Raw genomic sequence first — 19956 nt, 5'->3', positions numbered from 1 at the left:
GCTGCACAATAGAACCAAGCCACATCTCCTGAGTACATGCAGAACTATTTTAAACTTTTTGGACCTATAAATCATAGTTAAAATACAAGGGTTAACCAGGAGAGGAGAGACCCACTCAGCCCTTGTCAGGTGGTTCCACTTTAATGGAAACCATTCGATGATCTCTGAGCAAGCAATCAAGAGACTAGAACAGATAAATGGAAAGACATTTTTTATGGAAGGGGAGGCAGGAAGGATGAGTCAGGGATAATGCAGAAGCAGTGCCTTCATCATCTGAGTGCCAACAGGCAGAAGCCAGCGTCAGTGCTCTGGGGAGAGGTGGGATTAGACTCACCAAAAGCCAACCCTAGAAGCCCCTAGAAGCCTGCTGGACATCAGGTTCCAACATCCTCAGCAGCAGAGGTTTGGGTGCCCACTCACACTGACTCGGTTGGCCATCTCGCCTGGCAGCAGGCCGGACCAAGATCTGGAGTACCAGACACTGTGACTTGGCCCAGAAAACTAAAACATTTCAGCTTAAAAAAAAAATTATACTGTCAAGGCTATCAAAACCAAGGAAGGAATCTGAGGAACTGTCACAAGCCAGAGAAACCAAAGGCAACATGACTATGAAATGTAGTATGTCCACAACTGGATGGGATCCTGGACCAGAAAAAAGGACATTAGGGGAAAACAGAGGAAATCTGAATAATAAAGTATGGACTGACTGATTGTGTGACAGTGTTGGTTTGTTGATCGTGACAAATGTCCCATACTCGTGTTAATAATAGGGAGAACTGGGTCTGGGATAAACTGGATTTCTCTGTACTATCTGCCTGGAAGCTCTGAAAGTCTACACTTACTCTAAAATGAAGAGTTTGTTACGTGTTATTTAAGTTTTACCTGCTAAGAAGCATAAACTAAAGCCATGCCAGTTTTCTAAAAACACTTTAGTGAGAGTGCCTTCAAAGTATGTCATACACAGTCCCAGCCACCTGAGACCCAAAGGATTCCTTTGGCAGGTACAGGTGGTGGAGACACCGTCTCCTCAGGCCTCAGTATGTGTCGCTATTTCTGCACGAATAAGCAATCCATGGTGATCTTTTATTGTTGTTGTTAAAGACTTTATTTTTTTATTAATTCATGAGAGATACAGGGAGAGAGGCAGAGACACAGGCAGAGGGAGAAGCAGGCTCCATGCAGGGAGCCCGATGTGGGACTCGATCCCCAGTCTCCAGGATCACACCCTGGGCTGAAGGCAGCACTAAACCGCTGAGCCACCCGGGCCGCCCCATAATCATCTTTGTAAGAAAATATTAACACTTCACCATGGTGGCTTCTCAGTAAATATTAATTAACCTAAATGAAGTTTGGGTTGTTTTTTTTTTTTAAGATTTTATTCATTTATTTATCTTAGAGAAGGAGAGAGGGCGCACAAGCAGGGGGAGAGGCAGAGGGAATCTCAAGCAGACTTTGCACCAAGCATGATGCCTGACACAGGGCTCCATATCAGGACCCTGAGATCAGGACCTGAGCTGCAAGCAGGAGTTGGACACTTAAACAACTGAGTCGTTCAGGCTCCCCAATTAACTTAATGTTTTAATCAGCCCCTTGATAATACTAATATCATAGTTTGGGGAAGGGCAGATGGAGAGACAGAGAGAGAATGTTATTAAGCAGGTTCCACACCCAGCGCAGAGCCTAACTCAGGGCTCAATCTCATGACCTGGAGATCATTACCTGAACCAAAATCAAGAGTTGGCTGCTTAACCAACTGAGCCAACCAGGTGCCCCTACCAATATCATAGTTTTAAAAAATAAATTATATAAATGATCATCACAGCTTTTAAAAGTTGCTTTTTGCATTCAGTAGAAAATGGTAAGTAGCAGATGCTCAACAGATATAAAATGAGGGGGAGCACCTGGCTGCCTCAGTCAGTGGAGCTTGTGATTCTTGATCTCAGGATTGTGAGTTGGAGCCCCTCATTGGGTATGGAGAGGACTTAAAAATTAAATCTTTAAAAATTAGGGACACATAAAAAAAATTAGGGACACATGCTCACTTCAGCTGCACATATACTAAAAAGGGTGGGGGGCACCTGGGTGGCTCAGTGGTTGAGCATCTGCCTTTGGCTCAGATGGTGATCCAGGGGTCCTGGGATCGAGTCCTGCATCAGGCTCCCCACAGGGAGCCTGCTTCTCCCTCTGCCTGTGTCTCTGCCTCTGTGTGTGTGTGTGTGTGTGTGTGTGTGTGTGCGTGTGTGTGTGTCTCATGAATAAATAAATAAAATCTTTTTAAAAAATATTTTAAAAATAATAAATAGGGGCCCCTAGGTGGCATAGTCAGTTAAGTGACTAACTTTGGTTTCAGCTCAGGTCATGATCTCAGGATCCTAAGATCCAGCTCCTCATCAGCTCTGCGCTCAGTGTGGAATCTGCTTCAGACTCTCTCCCTCTCCCTCTACCCCTCTCACTTGTACTCTGTCTCTCAAATAAATAAATAAATCTTTAAAAAATATATTTAGGAGCGCCTGGGTGGTTCAGTCAGTTAAGTGTCTGCCTTTGGCTCAGGTCATGATCCCAGGGTCCTAGGATTGAGCCCCGAGTCAGGCTCCTTACTCAATGGGGATCCTGCTTCTCCCTCTCCCTCTGCCTGCACTCCCTCTGCTCGTGCTCTCTCTCTGTCAAATAAATAAATTATTTTAAAATTAATTAATTAGGGCAGTCTGGGTGGCTCAGCGGTTTAGCACTGCCTTCACCCCAGGGCGTGATCCTGGATACCCGGGCTCCCTGCATAGAGCCTGCTTCTCCCTCTGTGTCTCTGCCTCTCTCTGTCTCTCTTTTTTTTTTTTTATTTTTTATTTTATTTTATTTATGATAGGCACACAGTGAGAGAGAGAGAGGCAGAGACATAGGCAGAGGGAGAAGCAGGCCCCATGCTCCGGGAGCCCGACATGGGATTCGATCCCGGGTCTCCAGGATCGCGCCCTGGGCCAAAGGCAGGCGCTAAACCGCTGCGCCACCAGGGATCCCCCTCTCTCTGTCTTTATGAATAAATAAATAAAGTCTTTAAAAATATTTTTTAAAAAATTAAAAATTAAAATTAAAATTAATTAATTAATAATAAATATTAAATGAGGTGTAGCTTGCTCTTTCTCTCAAGCTCACCTACTCTCATATCTCAATAGTATACTTTTCACTTTATTTTTAAAAAAAGATTTTATTTATTTATTCATGAGAGACACACACACAGAGAAAAGCAGAGACATAGGCAGAGGGAGAAGCAGGCTCCATGCAGGGAGCCCAACGTGGGACTCGATCCCAGTTCTCCAGGATCACACCCTGAGCTAAAGGCAGCACTAAATCGCTGAGCCACCGGGACTACCCACTTTTCACTTTAATAAACTTTCCAACTTGAAAAAAAAAGACCCAGAAAACTTTCCAGCTTATAAAATAAATAATAAGTAAATAAATGAATATTAATGAGTGTGCAAACCAATATGTGAATTTGAGAACTTTAATATTTTAATAAATGTTTAGGAAGCATGGGGAGAAAAGCTTATTTTTTTAATTACTGAACATGCAAATTGTGACCATGTCTTCACAAAGGACTACAGGAATATCTAGCAAAGATTTTAAAGTACCTACTCTCTGACCCAGAATTCCACATCTAGGAACTACTCTACAGACACTGTCTCGTGAGAACACAAATATATACAAAGAAGGATGTTCCCTGAAGCAGTTGGTTATAACAGCACATTGGAAAAACCCTAAAAGTACTTTGGTAGGGAGCCAGTTAAACAAATATGGTACCTCCAAATAGCGGAATAGCTAGCAGCCCTTCAAAGAGCAGAGAAAAATATATATATTATTTATTGCTAGTATATGCATAAAATATCTCTGGAAGGATACATAAGACTGGGAATGTCCTTTAGGAGGACACCTGATTTTTATTGTAAACTCTATTTTCTCCTATTTTTTGAAACTAAGTTTGTTACCTTTTTTTTTAAGATTTTATTTATTTATTCATGAGAGACACAGAGAAGTAGAGCAAAGAGACAGGCAGAGGGAGAAGCAGCCTTCCTGTGGGGAGCCTGATGTGGGACTCGATCCCAGGACCCCAGGATCATGACCTGAGCCAAAAGCAGATGCTCAACCACTGAGCTACCCAAGTGCCCCTGTGTTACCTTTTTAAAAAATAACTTGGATAATTAAAAATAAATTTAAAAACATTTTTTTTTTACACATAGGCTCAAAAATGTGAAAGTGCACTTGGGATTTTGTGGGGTGTGAAGTCTCAGTAAGAAAACCCTCCCTTGCCGCTGAGCCTCTACTTGGGCCACTCCTTCTGCCCAAAACGCCCTTCCCTGCATCTCCATAGGCCAAAACTCCACTCAGACTTTAAGACTTAGTCTGAAAGCTCTCCTTCTGTGTGGTCCCTCCTGATGCCCCTGCCTCCCTGTGGAAGAACAGATTACTCTCTGGTCCTCTGCTGGCTCGGTATTTTGAAATACTTTATGTAGTACTACTGTGCACTGGGCCTGGCACGTGGTGAATGTTCCACAAACACCAGCTGTTACTGTTGTTTCTGTCATATTATAATACTTGTCTCGCTGTATCATAATGATCTATTCGGCTTCCCCTCTACGCAGAGTTCCCAGAAGGCAGAGATCTAATTCATGCACCTCCAAATACCTAGGACCAACCTACTCCCCTCCCCAGAGTGCCTTGCACAGAATAGGTAAGAAGTGCCCGTTGAATCCCTGACTTCCCCCCCAAGCACCCAGTCCTGGTAATGTGGTGGAGAAGCTCTCAGTCCCCACCCCTGAGCTGCAGAGAGTCCAGGGCCCTGCCAGGGAGGACGGGGCTGTGGTCATTACTTACGCTGGGCCACCTCTCGCTGCTTGCGGACGTACCAGGTGTACAGGGCAGCTCGCTTCTGTGTCTTCATGGGGGTGCCCTTGTTGAGATGCTGGGACAAGTGTGACTGGTTGAGGCCAGTGGTGTCGACTACCTCCCGCTGTGGGATGTTATGCTGCTGCAGGTAGGATTTGACCATCTTGGCCACGCGCCACGGGTCCTCCCTAAGAGGACAAAGACAGAGCCTACTCAGCAAGGGGGGTGCGGGAGTGGTGCCGGCACGGCTGGGGGGCCCGTGAGCCCTGGGAGTGGGGGTTGTCCTCACCTTTGTACCTCCTTTAAGGATCCTCCCCTCACCCTACCCGGAAGTGTTATTTGTGACTATGTCTTATCCACTGGGAGAGCCTGTAAACATTGTGGGGGCAGGAACGGTTCTCAGCACCCAAAATGGATTTGACATAATGTATGTCCATGGTGAATGCATGAATGAATGAGTGGATGGGTGGATGGGTAGGTAGATGGGATGGTGGATGGGTGGATGGGTGGATAGATGAATGGATAGATGGATTAATAGACAGTAGATGGATGGATGGAAGGGGTAGATGGATATGGGGATGGGGTATGGCTGTATGAATGGATGGGTGAGGGAGATCTATTGGGGAAAAAATGGGTCTGAAAACAAGGAGAGAAACATGATTCTCTAACTAATGCTGAGTGCTTGTATCTTTTGCCCAAGGTCACAAAGCCAGCCCAACAGTCCCATTCCACCTGAAGGGATTCCATTTTAAGTCAATCTATGGGGTAAAAATCACCTAGAGTCAAGACACCTCCTGAAAATCTGCACTAAACCCCAGGCTGTGGCCTGGCCAGTTTCCCTACAGCACAGGGGCAGCCAGGTCCAGGTGATGGAGTTACGGGGCTGGTCTTCAGAGGCTTCATACAAAAAAACATGTGTGTTTGAGCACCCGAATCTCATTCTGTGGGCTGAGAGCCTCTCACTGGAGAAACTCAAGGGATCTGCAGCCATCTACGATCACACTCCTGTCCTCTGCTCACTGTGGGGAATGGCAGGGGGACAGGCTTGACTGCCTACACTGCACGTCTCTCTCTCCGTCTCCTGTTCTGGCTCGACCCTCCTCTCCTGCCCTGGTCCTCTCCTGAGCCCGATTACAAATATGATGAAAGCAGCTCCGTACAACAGTGCTGAAACAGGCAGAGCTGGGGTTTGATGCCAGCTCTGTGTGGCTCCAAGCCTGAGGTTCTCACCCCTTTGAGCAATCTGCTTCTAGGATCAGGACCTCCCAAGCATTTGCACGTGTGACAAAGGGCATGTGTCAGAGGCAGTTCATCACCGTGTTGCTTGCCACAGCAAAATATCAGAAGCAACCTAAGTGTCCAGCAGAAGGCTACTGTGTGCGGTGCCTCCAGGCAATGCAACCATTAAAATGCACTGAGGAAGCTCAGCCTGCACCCAGGCAGAACAGTCTGGTAGGTCTGCTGTGCTGTTTGGGTAAAATCTGAAGTGGTGCCCAAGATTTCTACATATTTGCTTCCATTTGCGTGAAATACCAGAACCCAGAAGAGGCTAGCGACACTGATTGTCTCAAGATGGGAATGGGGTACTGGGGACAGGGAGAGAGGGACACTGTCTGCTGTTGCTTTCCTGTAATATTAAAATATGCAGGCAGCCCGGTGGCCCAGGGGTTTAGCGCCACCTTCGGCCTGGGGCGTGATCCTGGAGACCAGGGATCGAGTCCCACATTGGGCTCCCTGCATGGAGCCTGCTTCTCCCTCTGCTTGTGTCTTTGCCTGCCTCTCTCTCTCTCTCTTTCTCATGAATACATACATAAAATCTTTAAAATATGCAACATACTATAATATTATATAATATGCTATACATGAATATAGAGCATTTAAAACTTAACTGTAAGGAAACAAACAGCAAACAAATCCCCAGTACTTTGAAGCTCACCCCGTACTGCCTTCTCCCCTTCTCTCCTTCCCAAAGAGCCAGCCTGGCCTTGTCCCCTTGACGATGCCCTTCTCAGGGGTGAGGGCACAGCGCTGGGCCCCATGACTCCCTCCTTTTTATCAGCAGCAGTTCCCACGCACGGGGAGGAGAGGGAGGCGGGGATGGTCCCACTTGCATTGGGCAGCAGCCGGTCGGCCAAGCCCCAGCGGCGTCCATATGACAGATGGGAGGATCGCGCTCCTTGAGTATTTACCCTGAACCAGGCACCGTGCTAAGGGCTGGTCATGTTAGTCTTACCATAACCCTAGGAAGTAGGTGCTACTTGTATGCCCATTTCGCAGATGGGAAAAACTGAACCTCAGAAAGGTGAGCACTGGTCCAGTGACCCAGCCTGGACTCCAGAATATTTCGCTTTGCCCGGACCTCTCAGAACTCCCCCCAAGCTCTTCTTCCTCCCTGCATTCAAGGGCTCCTAGGATCCTCCTTCTCCACCCCTCCCTGGCTCCCTGGGTGCCAGTCAGAGGCAGGAGGGAAGGGCAGTACAAAGTCCAGCATTGTGCTTCGTGGCAAACATGTTTATCTGATTCTGGAGCCAGGCTGCCTGATGGCCTCCCTCCTCCCCCTGCTGCAGGCTGAGCAACACCCCCCACACCCCCACCCCCCCACCCCCGCCTTCTCCCTTCCCGGGGAGAATGAGCTCCGCTTCCTCTCAGCCGGGCCTCCCTGGCTCCAACTGAAGATGTACTGTCCCGTCACTGCCCATTTGACTCCATGTGTGTGTGTCTCTATCTCTTAGTTTCTCTCTACCTGCCTCTCTTCTCTCTCTCTCTGTCTGTCTCTGCATGTGTCTCTGTTGTTCGTTCTGTCTCTTTCCCCCACCACACACATTCACTCACCCCCAGTCTCCAGGGACCTGACTCTTCCCAGGACAGTTTCCCCAACCCAGAACTAATGCACCATGTCTCCAGGTATCTCCTGCTTTCTCTCCAGTGGGTTTAAGGGTCAAGCCAACCTGGGTTCACCTCCCACCGTGGTGCCCTAGCACCTCCCGCGTGTATGCCACATGCCTCCTCAGGATGGTGCCATAAGCCCACGCCTGCCTCACAGTGCCCCTGGGAGGAGCGAGGCTTGATACATGGTAAGTGCTCAGTAAGTACAACAATTTGTCACCATCAACATCGTCGTCATCAGGGATGATGTGGTCATGGGCCTCCCAGCCCTGATGCAGAGGGAAGCGGGCCCAGGAGACGTGAAGATCTGCCCACATCTCCTCCTCCCACCTCTTATGGATTCTGGGAGTGATCAATCAGAAGTTCAAGACTTTGGGCCTTTGGCTCGCTGGCCCCTGGGACTTCAGAGGGTCCAAGGGCTATGGAGCTCAGAAACCAGTGGGAAGGGCCACGAGTCTGGAGGGGGAGTGGAGTTCTCAGTGCATGGAGGTTGGGGGAGCTCAGAGAAGCTTCCCAGCTCGGGTCAAATCCCAGCTCTGCCACGCACTATCCAGGTGGCCTTGGGAAACTGCTCAACCTCTGTGTGCCTCAGTTTCCCCAACCGTGATACCCGGCCAAAAGAATTTCATAAGTTGCCAGGAGGAGAAAACAAGTTTAACGCATTTGTAAGTGGTCGGGAGCTCTCGAGCACCACGTGGAAGTGAGCGGATGTGAGGTTAACAGCAGAATGACGAGAGGATAAAAAGAGAAATAGACCTATAAGGACAGCGCGGTCAGCATGCAACCTCAAGGATGCTGTGCAGAGCGTGGGATTAGGGCGGCCTGGGTCCAAGCCCTGGCCTTACTGCTTCATAAATTATCTTGGGCATGTCACTGCCTCTCTGAGGCTTAGTTTGCTTATCTGTAAAACGGGACTATTACTCCTAGCAACCGTTCACTGCGCCTGCATGCTGCTTGACCCTGTGGGTAAGTGCTATCGTCATCCATGCCTTGCAGAGGGCACAGGGCTCAGGGACGTGAAATCACCTGCCCGAGTCAGGGTCGGGCTGAGTTGGGATTTGAACCCCGGGCAGGTCGGCCTCAGTCAGGGATATCAGATTGTCCCACCGTGGCCACTGTCTTCCTGGGTCTCAAAGACCTGGTGCTGCCTGATGGAGGGGACCCAGGACATCATCCCTCAGGTTGAAGTTCAGGCGGCTCGGGGACAGGGAGGAGCCAAGAGGACACCCAGGAAGGAGCCCTGGGTACAGGTTCCTCCCTTGGCCATAACAGCAGATGTCCCCAGGGCTTCAGGGAATCCTCGCCACTCATTCATTCATTCATGCTGTATTTTAGCCACTGGGCTGCATATCGGGGGTACGAGTGGTGAACAAGACCCCACAGATCTTGTCTTTGAACAGCTTCTATTTTCATGGCAGGAATTAGAAACCAGACAAAAACAATCGTACGTAAAGTTAAGGGACAAGAGAAAGTAACAGAAGGTAGTGAAAGAGAGAGTGACTCTGGTGGGACCTGCTTTTAGATGGGGGCAGTGAGGGAGGGCCTCCCTGAGGAGATGACCCTTGAGCAAAAGGAGGAGAGGGCATTGGTCATGGGAAGATCTAGAAAGAAGTGTCCAGGCAGAAGGAGCAGCACATGCAAAGACCCTGAGGTGGGAATCAGCAAAGTCAGTCGACCCTCCTGGGGGTCCTGGGAGGGATGTGAGGGAGGCACAGAGGTCCCTTGAGAAGAGGTCAGGGAACCAGGACAGGGAATTTGAATTTTATTCACTGGCCAATTAGGGAAAATGAGGCAGGAGATGATACTTGCCCAAGGTCACACAGTGAACTAAGGGGGGTGGGGGTCTGAGAAGAGCTCAGGCTCCTGCTGTGGCCTCAGGCACGAGGTACCCGGGGCGGGGGGCAGGACCCACCCTGCCCCTTCCCACACACCGTCCTCTGCAGAGAAATGGCGTCCACTGGCAACCCTGCCTCTGCACCATCCTTTCCAGCCTTAAGCTCCTCCAGCCCTGCTGTCCAGGCTTTCATCAGGGGTGCCCACCCCACTCCCTCCTGGGTCCTGAGGGTAGAGGCCCCACTTTTTTCCCTCGGGGCGTTTTCAGATCCCTTTTGTTACCTGAACAATAAGTAACCCAGGTAGTTAGTTATAAACTCCGCAGGAACAAGGAGCTGGTTGATAATTTATAGCAACATCTCAAATTTAAATGGAAAGTAAATAGCATGCTGTTAGCATTAAAGAAAACCCAATCGGGTCAGGCGGGAAGCACTCCAGCCTTCTCTGCAGCTTGGGGTGTCTCACTCTCTCCCCAGCCCCTTCTCCCAGCTGGGTGGGAGCCCCTCGGCCCTCCCGGCTCTTCTGCTCTCCTCTGCTTCTCCAGGCCTCTCCATCTCCCCCCCAACCCCACGCCCTCCCTCTTCCTCCACAGCTCCCCGATCTCCCTCAGCTTCCAGGTCTCTGCTGGCTCCCAGGGAGCACTTTGACCCCTGCTCCCCCCTCGGGTGCTATGGATGAAGCCTCCCCCCTACTCACCATGCCACCAAAGGGGCTGCTGATCAAGAGGCCCCACCCAGCCAGGTAAGAAAGGCCCTTGGCACCCCCTGCCCCCACTCCCACCCGAAAGCCCCCAGTGCTATCTGGGCCCCGGAGCAGGTCTGGCCCGGCCCCACCCTGTCCCCTGTCGCCCTCGCCCTGGGTCTGGCAATGCCTGACTCTTTGCCCCTCCCCTGCAGCGCAGCAGGGCCCTTTGCCCTCTTCTTCCTGCCAAGTCAGGGGGCCCTGGCTGCTCCCTTGCCCCCTGCCCAGGCCCTCACAAGGCCCGGCAGACCCTGAGGGCTCCCCCCACCCCAAGCTGGGATCAGGACCTTGGACAGAAAAGGTCCCGTAGAGAGTCTGTTTGGGACTCTTTCTCCCACTGCCCAGCCGCCGCAATTGAGAGCACCAAGCAGAGAGGCTGTGGAGCGCCAGTGGGTGGCCTTAGTCGAGCTACTTCCCCTCGCTGGGCCTCAGTTTCCCCAGCTGTGAAGCAGTTATCCCTCGCTAACTAGTCAGCCGCCGTTCATCCCAACATTATCCGACCATATGCACCTGAAACCTCAGCTTGGGGCCTGGCTGTTAGGATTGGAGCTTAGGAGCCTTGGGGAGGGCAGTCCCCACAGCCCCTAGACCCCTTTCCCCCGCCCCTTTGGGTAGGAGGGTTGGTTGGCCCAGGCCTCCCCAGGCCACCATCTTTACAAGTTAATGATCACAGGCCTTATCAGAGCCTTTTACCGTTTATAAATTTATAAAACAAAAGAGAAATAATAAAGCTCATGGGTAATTAGTAACCAGGTCAGCTCTGCTGAGGAGAGGGGAGGCATCGGGCTCAGACCCACCCAGTTCTCTGGGACTTGGGGAACCAGCCAGCGGATGGGGGTGCACAACAGGGAGACCTCTCAGGGTGCCTGCCGGTGAGGCGGAGGGGCTGAAGCTGTGCAGGAAATGGGAGCAGGTCCTGCCCCTAGGCTCCATCTCCCTCAGGTAAGACCTGGGCTTTCCTAGCTTAATGCTTGAGTCCCTAGGTGGCCGAGGGAGCCCCTAAAACCCCAGCCTCGGCCCCCCTCTCACTAACAGTGCTTCCGGGCCCCAGAGCCTGCAACTGGAATGCCTAGCAGGGAGGGGAGGGTTGGGGGAGTAGAAAGGGCCATGGTGACTGACCATTGCCACCACCCTCCGGTTCTCCAGGCACATGAATTACAGACGTGCCTGCTCTGTCCCCATCTCAGAGCTCCCCCGGGCCACGGGCTTGCTTCCTGGCTCTGGGCTGAAAGCCTTGGCTCCTGGGGACTCCCGACCTTGCAGAGGGCCTGGTTAGGGGCTCGTAGGCTCCCGCCACCGCCACCGGGGAGCAAGGACGCCCGGAGCTCTGACGGGCCCTGTGGCCCTTCCCGGCAGCCAGGCTAAAAACTAGAGCTCGTGGAAAGCTGGACTCGGAGGAAGGTCCAGTCAGGAGCTGGGGGGGGGGGGGTCCCTAGGCTCCTTGGATGCCGGGGATGGGGAAGGGGTCCTTACTGCAGCAAGGTCTCCACCACGGCTTTCTGGTGGGCCGCCTCCTCGGGGCTGAGGTTCTCCAGCTCCTTGAGGATGGGCGGTGTGAAGTCTTCCCCATCGTCGTCCGTCTCGTCCTCGGAGCCCCTCGCCTCCCCCAGCCCGTTGGGCAGCTCGGCCAGCTCCCCCCGACCGCCGCCGCAGGACTCCCCCTTGTCCAGGGGGCCATCTCCAGCCAGCAGGTAGGGCCCCGGCTCACCCAACGCCTGGATCAGTGCCTCTTTGCTCAGGCCCGAGTGGAGCAGGGCCGCCAGGAGCTCCGTCTGCAGCTGGCTCAGTTTAGAAACCATGGCTCTGCCGCCACTGGGCCACGCGGCCCGGGGCCACCAAACCGGCCGCCTCCCCCACCCAGCGGGCTGTCGACCTGCTGGCCGACCGGCAGGCAGCCACAAACCAGGCTCCTTGCACCTACTGCCCCCCCAAACCCCACTAACCAAGCCCCGTGGGCACCCCCAACCCCCAACCCTGGCCCCAGCCGGCCAGTGAATCAGGGCCCCTGCCCGCTCTGTTTACATTGGAGCTGGGGAAATTCTCCAAGGTTCATATTTATCCGTGTGCTTAGCAAAAGGACTGAACTTTGGACTTCAGCCCTGCAAAGTGCAGGCCTCATGGCAGTGCAGAGGGATGGGGGAGCCGAGGCCTTCAACGGGAGTGGGGGGGGAGCAGGGGGGAGGGGGTGCAGGGCAGCCGGGATGGAAGGGTTGGGGGGCCACAGAGGCCTTTTGGTAACAGCTTGGGGTCCCGCCCCCGAGGACTTTGACGGGGGGCTCAGGCTGAGGCAGGAGAGGGAAGGAAAAAAAAAAAGAGCAGCTTTCCCTTGGGAACTGGAGCAAGAAGCGGTTCGAGGCAGGTGGGCCAGCTTTCTTCAAGGTCAGTGCTAGGTCACAGCCATGTTGGGACCCACCTCTCCAGGCCCAACACCAGGCCTCTCTGTAGGAAAGACACATTGACTTAAGTCGACTGTGTGCTGGTCTGGGAAATGTGACATTGCCTCATTGTAGCCCCCTAATAGCTGTGAGTGGGTATAGGGATCATCTCTGTTTTACAGACCAGAAAACCAAGACTCTGAGAGGCTGAACAGCTTGCCCAAAACCACACTGCTAGCAAAGGACAAGGCTTATAAGGTGGGAACCAGAGGAGGCCAGGCAGGCACTTGCCTCAAGTATAAATTGTTTAAGGGGCATCCAAAAACTCAGTCATCGAGAAAACCTTTTTCTACAATATATTAAAAATCAAAATTAATGCCAACCCCCAAAGAATTAAAAACATGTCCTTGCAAAAGCTTGCATGTGAATGTTCACAGCAGCATCATTCATGATAACCAAAAAGGGGGAGAAGCATAAATATCCAGCAATGGACAAACAGATAAGTAAAATGTGGTGTATCCATGCAACTGTGTATTATTCGGCCATAAAAAGGAACTAGACTCAGACACTTGGTACAGCGTGAGTGACCCCCTGAAGGTACTATGTAAAGTGAAAGAAGCCAGTCACCAAAGGCCACACGTGATTCCATTTATAGGAAATATCCAGAAGAGGCAAATCCATACCAGACAGAAAGTAGATTAGTGGTTAAGGGTGGGGTAGGGTGTTGAGGGGAGGGGAAGAGGGAGGGACTGCTTAATGGGTATAGGGATTTCTTGCAGGATGATGAAAATGTTCTAAAATTGGGCAGCCCAGGTGGCTGAGTGGTTTAGTGCCGCCTTGGGCCCAGGGCCTGATCCTGAAGACCTGGGATTGAGTCCCACGTCGGGCTCCCTGCATGGAGCCTGCTTCTCCCTCTGCCTGTGTCTCTGCCTCTCTCTCTCTCTCTCTCTCCTCTTGTGTATTCTCATGAATAAATAAAATCTTTTTTTTAATTTTTTAAAAATAAAATCTTCTAAATTAAAAATTAGAAAAATGAAGTTCACCCATTTCTTTTTACTTTTGTAACAGTATTACTGGAAAAATGTAAGTTACATATGGGGCTCGTGTTCTCTTTCCTCGGGACAGTGCTGCTCTGGCGTTGCCTTGGGTGTTCCGTGTATTATTTATGCTCTGTGTCCCTCTGCTACGGTGCAAGCTCCCTGAAGCCAGGGCTTTTTCGTCGGTCTTCTCGTTGCTAGAGTCCCAGAGCTTAGAGCATTGCCTCGATGGTACAGGAGGTGCTCAATAATTATTTGTTGAAGATGCACAGGCGGCTAAATTTCACTGCACGAGGACCATGTATGCGGCGCGCTCCACTAAGTATAGGCTTCAGTAACGGATTAAATTCTCAGAAGTCCACCTAGTAGGCCCTGCATTCCCCTCCGCAGGGCGAGGGGTGGGAGGACAGAGGCTCAGAGGCATTAAATGACTGGCTCAGCATCCCGCAGAGCCCACAGCCTGCCTGTGCGCCTGACGCTGACGCTGGCCGCGGCCCCTTGGGGAGGTGGGACCGCCCCTGCCCGCAGTGCTTTTCCTCCCTGCGGCCACGCGGCTGCTGCTGCCCCCCGCTGCCCCCTGGTGACTTTCACCTAGAATAGGGACCCGGAGGGAGGGCACCGGCGGTGCCTGGATCCTTGCCCGCGCCGCTGAGTGCTGGCTGCTGAGTCCTCCCGCAGCCTGGTGGCTGAGCCTGGGACTCCTGATGGATTTGGTGGTGGTGGGAGGAGGGGGAAGTGCAGAGCCTCACGGAGCTTCTGCCCCCAGCGGCCGCGACGCTGCGGTCCTGGTCCCCGGGAGAGGGCCCTTTGGGATGAACAAGAAGGGACGCATCAGGAACATGACCCTGCTTCTCCCCAAACAGAAAGGGGTGCCCTTCCCCACAATCCGCAGACAAATGTAAATGGAGAAACTGTTTGCATCCTAGAGGACACAAGACCTCGTTTGAATGTTCACTGTTCCCACATTCGACCTCCAGCCCCACCCCCGGGGGGCCTCAGGCACGTGAGTTAGCCTTTCTAGACTCATCTGTATAAAACAGAGGTATATCTCCTAGGGCTGCTAAGACAACGTTTGGTAAAGAGCATGATGCAGGGATCCCAAACTTTCTTGATTCAAGGCACCCTCAGTGTCTCCGAAATTATTTCAGGGCACCTCCTATTCCCACTCGTGTGCTAAACAAATAAACACACCCCCCCCAATAAAACCTAACTGGTTTTGCAAGTATTTGGGTCAAAACAACTCTTAAATATTTATGTCCCAAAAACTTAGAGGCCACTTGAAAAATACACATAAGTTGAAAGAAAAAATATTATTTTAGTTCCTTCTGGAATAAACCTAAATACATACTAATGGAATGAGAACTTGCTGGACTCTGCGAAATTCGACCCTTGGAATTATGTTGGGCATTTCCGCCCTCATTTTCTGTGCCACAGTAATTTCTGTAGGATACTTGCTTTTAATCGGAACCGCCCCTAACCCAGCTTTAGCGAGTTTCCCCATCCTCCAAAGGAACGAAGTTCCAACGTTCAAACGAGAAACTACCTTGAGCTAGCAGTTTGCACGATGTCCGGCAGGTGTCGCTGTGGACCACCTAAAAATCCCCTAAAGTCGTCTGGGGCACCTGTGCACACCCGCGAGCGGCCCGCCTAGTCAAGGAGCAACGGGGACACGGACACGGCAGATACTCAGCAAGTGGTAGCCCTGAGCTTTATCGCCGTTCTCTCCTACTGGGCAAGCAACGATTTGCAAAGCCAGAGTTCAGGTAAGGCATAAGGCTGTGTCCCTTGGCCATAGGAGGCAGCGCAAGAGGGGTGCCCTTTCAACCAGTTTCAGGGCTCTCTTGGAATTCAGTTACCACCCTAAATCCCAACTCAGGCCCCACTGTATTCAAACTCGTACATTCTTCCTCCTGACCCTTCACCCTTATCGAACATGGGCTGGTCTATGCACTGTTGGTTTGTTTTCTCATTTAACTCCCTAAGTAGGAGTAGGTAAGTAGGTACTATTATCCCATTTTACAGCTGAGAAAACTGAGGCTCTAAGAGACTATGTAACCTGCCCAGCGGGTGCAGGGCAGAGCTAAGATTTGAACCCAAATCCTTCTGAGGGCAAAATCCAAGCCCTGACCACTATTCCACACTACTGCTTTTGTTGAAGCAGTTTGTTCTCACTAAATATTTGTTACTATTACTTTGGTGAAGGTGATGGTGGTTCTGGGTAATTCTGCCTATCGGCCTTGTCACTTTCAAACGGGTTTTGCAGATTAAGAGGTTATGGTGCCAAGGATGAAACAATGGCCAAGAGCACAGACTCTGGCCACCACTGCCTGAGTTTGAGTCTACCTCTGCCATTTACCAGCGGTGTGGCCTTGGGCAACTTGAGTAACATCTCTGCACCTCCGTTTCCTCTTTGCTGAAATGGACATGAAAACACTATCTGCCCTGTGAGTTGTTAGGAGGATAAAGGAGGTAAGACACAGGAAGCACCATGCCTGGCGTAACGTAAGCACATCGCCCTACTGAATGATTGTCTTTACATGGCTATTAACATGAGTGCTCCACTCCCCTTGGCCAGGCTGAGTTCTCTTCTTTTGCAAAAGTTCTTCCCATAAGAAGAACTTTTGCAAAATCCCATTTGACTTATAAGCCCTGATTCTGGCATTCAAGGCCATCAATACCCCAGCTCCACTCTCTAATCAGCCACACTATCGACCATCTTCCAGGGCACACCCAGAACACTCTCACATCTATGCTTTTGCATGAGTTGTTTTCTCTACCTGGACACCTCTACCTGTTAACCTGTCCTGAAGATCTTCCTGGGTCTCCTTCTGATCCCTTCTATTGCCAACAGCCACAGGAGCCTTCACAAGCCAGCCTTCCCTACCTCCCTAGAACAGGACCAGCAGTACCAGGAAGCTGGTCAACATCAGTTACCTTGGATGGGACAGTATGTACAAACAAAAACAGGGACGCCTGGGTGGCTCGGGGGTTTACGCCTGCCTTTGGCCCAGGGTGTGATCCTGGAGCCCTGGGACTGAGTCCCACATTGGGCTCCCTGCATGGAGCCTATTTCTCCCTCTGCCTGTGTCTCTGCCTCCCTCTCTCTCTGTGTCTCTCATGAATAAATAAATAAAATCTTAAAAAAAAAAAAACAGCAGAGTTGGGGAAAGAAAGAAAAGAAACATCAAAAAAAGGGGGAAAATGTAACTACGTGAGGTAATGGATGTTAGCTAAGACTATTAATGGTGATCGTTTAGCAATATATACATATACCAAATCACGTTGTACGCCTTAACCTAATACAATGCTGTATGTCAATTATAGCTCTACAAAACTGAGAAGGGATTAGATTGTAGGTGATAATTGCACAACTGTGTACAATGTCCTAAAACCATTGAACTGATGCCTTAAATGAATGAGTTTTATGGTATATGCAATATATCTCAGTAAAGCTCTTTTTTAAAAAGATTTTATTTATTTATTTATTTATGAGAGACAAGAGAGAGAGAGGCAGAGACACAGGCAGAGGGAGAAGCAGGCTCCATGCAGGGAGCGCCACGTGGGATTCGATCCTGGGTCTCCGGAATCTGGCCCTGGGCTGAAGGCGGCGCCTAACTGCTGAGCTACCAGGCTGCCCAGTAAAGCTCTTTATAAGAAAGAGAGACAGAAAGAGAGAGAGAGAGAGAAAGAATGAAGAAAGAAAGAAAGAAAGAAAGAAAGAAAGAAAGAAAGAAAGAAAGAAAGAAAGAAAGAAAGAAGAAAGAAGGAAGGAAGGAAGGAAGGAAAGAAAGAAAGAAAGAAAGAAAGAAAGAAAGAAAGAAAGAAAGAAAGAAAGAAAGGGAGTCTCAGACCCTGCATGTATAATGCAGTGAAATGTATAATAAGCGATTTGGTGTGTGTGCACGTGTCAGAATAAACCACAGTGAGCAATATGGACAGATGGTCTCCAAAGATCTAACGGCAGTTATTTCTAGATAGTGGGATTTCAGGTAATTTTTACTTTCATGCTTGTTCTTTTCTGTATGATTTGAATAGTTTAATATGAATATTTAATTTTTATGTCAAAAAACTAATTTTTTTAAAGTAATCTCTATGCCCAATGTTGACCTCAAACTCAGGACACCACAGATCAAGAGTCGCATGCTCCCCCTACTGAGCCAGATAGGCACCCTAAGGTAAAGCTATTTTTATTTGAGTGGTAGCTCCTCTATGCCCCCCACCCAAAAAGCCAGGCTCCCCAGGCTATGCTGGCACCCACAGTCCTACTCCTCAACTCCGGTGTTCATCTCTGGATCCCCACCTATTGGCAAAACGTACGGTATGTCCTGGGCACAGAGTTCATAAATGCTGATCCTACACTCCTGGGGTCCGTCCACAGCACATGCTCAGGAAATACTTTAGCATGGAGCCCAATCCACACTTTCTGAACCTGTTATGATTTTCTTAGGATATTGTGTCAGTACAATTAGATCGTAAACTCCGTGGGAGCAGAAGAAATCTGCCTTCTTTTTACTCCCCTTACCCCTGCCCAGTTCTTAAAGATTTTGATTATTATTGATGTGACAGAAAGAGAGAACCAGAGAGCACAAGGTAGGGGGAACAGCAGAGGGAGAAGGAGAAGCAGGCTCCCCACTGAGCAGGGAGCCCTATGCGGGGCTCACTCCCAGGACCCTGAGATCATGGCCTGAGCCGAAGGCAGCCGCTTAACAACTGAGCCACCCAAGGTGCTCCACCCTGCCCAGTTCTAATATGGGCACCTAGTGACTCTCAAGGGTAAACAAGACAGAGGGCAGAAAAACACCAGCAAGGAGAGGGACCAGCGCCCAGAGCGCCTTCCTCCGCCTTGATTCATCCTCCTTGACAGCAGAGGACGCTCGACTTCCACGCAGCAAAAATTTCCAACTCCCCGCCTTAGCCTAAGAACCCCAGACACAGGGTGAAGAACTTTCCGATTCCACTGCCCCGCCCTCGTTCCTGAATTGGACTCCGGCAGAAAGGACAGAGAATCTCTTCTTTGAACAAGACCTTTGGCAATTTTCTCAGGATCAAGCGAGTTGCAGCACGTTGGGTGTCTCAGATGTGGCTTATAAACACACAGTGTGTTCATAGGCAAAAGCCAAAGCCCAGAGACATGTACTATTATACTCACTATATTACTATACTATGGTACTTATTGTAATACAAGGACCAGCAATCGGAGCAAACAAATGCGTGCACTAGGCAGGACTTCACACTTCAGCCCCAGAGCTGGGCAGTGGTGCTGCTGCCCACAGAGCAAACTTCCCTGCTCTGCTACGTACAAGTGGGGGCCCTGAACAAGTCCCAGAAGGATTTTGAGCCTCAGTTCCCCTATCTGCAAAGTAGGGATATTGTAGGCCTCACAGAGTGGCTGTGATAATCCAATGAGATGAATTACTGTTGTCTCTACAGCAAGCAGCCATCAATGAAACGTCCGTTTTCAACCTAATAAAAATAGCTGATGTTGTAAGCATGTACTATGTGCCAAGCCTCGCAGTAAGTGCTTTACGTCATTTGCTCCTTCAACCCTCACAATAACCCTATGGGGTAGCAGGGTTATTCTCCCCATTTCCCAGGTGAGGAAACAGGCACAGAGAGGTCAAGCAACTTGCCCAAGATGTCTCAGCGAGGGAGCCGCAGAACTGGGAATTGGAGCCCAGGGAGCCTGGCTCCAAGCCCCAGGATGAACTAGCCTCAGAGGAATGAAACTAGAAAGTCCTGCAAGAATCATGAAAATTGGCCCTCAGCTTCTTTGGAGAGAAGTAGACCAATCAGCTGAACAAGTCCAAGAAGCAGCTGAGGGTTCAAATGCAACTCCAGGCTGCCAGCCAGTGGGGAGTCCTAGCCCTGCGAGTTTTCCCAGAATGACTTCTGCACCTCTGAACCGGTGGGAGCAAAGGTGCTGCTGCTCTGGTCTTGCTGAAGCTGGTATCGCTTGCAGGTGTCACACTGATGGACAAATGTCAATTAGTCACAGCCTCCATGTAGGACATCACCAATTCCAGAAAGCCACTGCTCCTGGACTCCACCCACTGAAAGCAGGTCGGAAGGGACCGGCCCTTCTGGCGGTTGGTCCGAAGGGAAAAGCGGCAATAAAGATGAACTGGCTGTCCTGGCTGGGGGGGGGGGGGGGGGGCGGGAGGTTGGAGTCCCATCCATTCACATGCCTCAGTGAACCTCGAGATTCACAA

The 19956-nt window shown here is 50.6% G+C and overlaps 1 protein-coding gene and 1 long non-coding RNA gene across 4 annotated transcripts in view; one reads left to right on the top strand and one right to left on the bottom strand.

Annotated features, from left to right (window-relative positions):
- HNF1A (HNF1 homeobox A) overlaps window positions 1–12359 on the bottom strand; it is a 20804-nt gene extending 8445 nt beyond the window's left edge. Inside the window, exons 1-2 of one of the 3 annotated variants that reach the window (XM_077875937.1) lie at window positions 11809–12359; window positions 4864–5063 (exon numbers count right to left, since the gene is read on the bottom strand). In XM_077875937.1, coding sequence (XP_077732063.1) covers window positions 4864–5063; window positions 11809–12134 — 526 coding nt within the window. In that variant the 5' untranslated portion in view covers window positions 12135–12359. Of the gene's footprint in view, window positions 1–4863; window positions 5064–6811; window positions 7205–11808 lie in introns of those variants that run through there. The other 2 variants (XM_077875938.1, XM_077875939.1) reach the window with 2 other exon arrangements.
- On the top strand, window positions 7540–19876 carry LOC144299998 (uncharacterized). Its single transcript, XR_013366654.1, has 3 exons — window positions 7540–11277; window positions 15323–15510; window positions 16011–19876. It is a non-coding gene; the product is annotated as an uncharacterized LOC144299998 (long non-coding RNA).
- The last annotated feature ends 80 nt before the right edge of the window (window positions 19877–19956 follow it).

The sequence above is a fragment of the Canis aureus genome, chromosome 27 (genome assembly GCF_053574225.1).
Source record: "Canis aureus isolate CA01 chromosome 27, VMU_Caureus_v.1.0, whole genome shotgun sequence".
Classification (NCBI taxonomy): Eukaryota; Metazoa; Chordata; class Mammalia; order Carnivora; family Canidae; genus Canis; species Canis aureus.
Note: the sequence above shows the minus strand (reverse complement) of the source record. Positions and strands in the feature narration are given on the sequence as shown.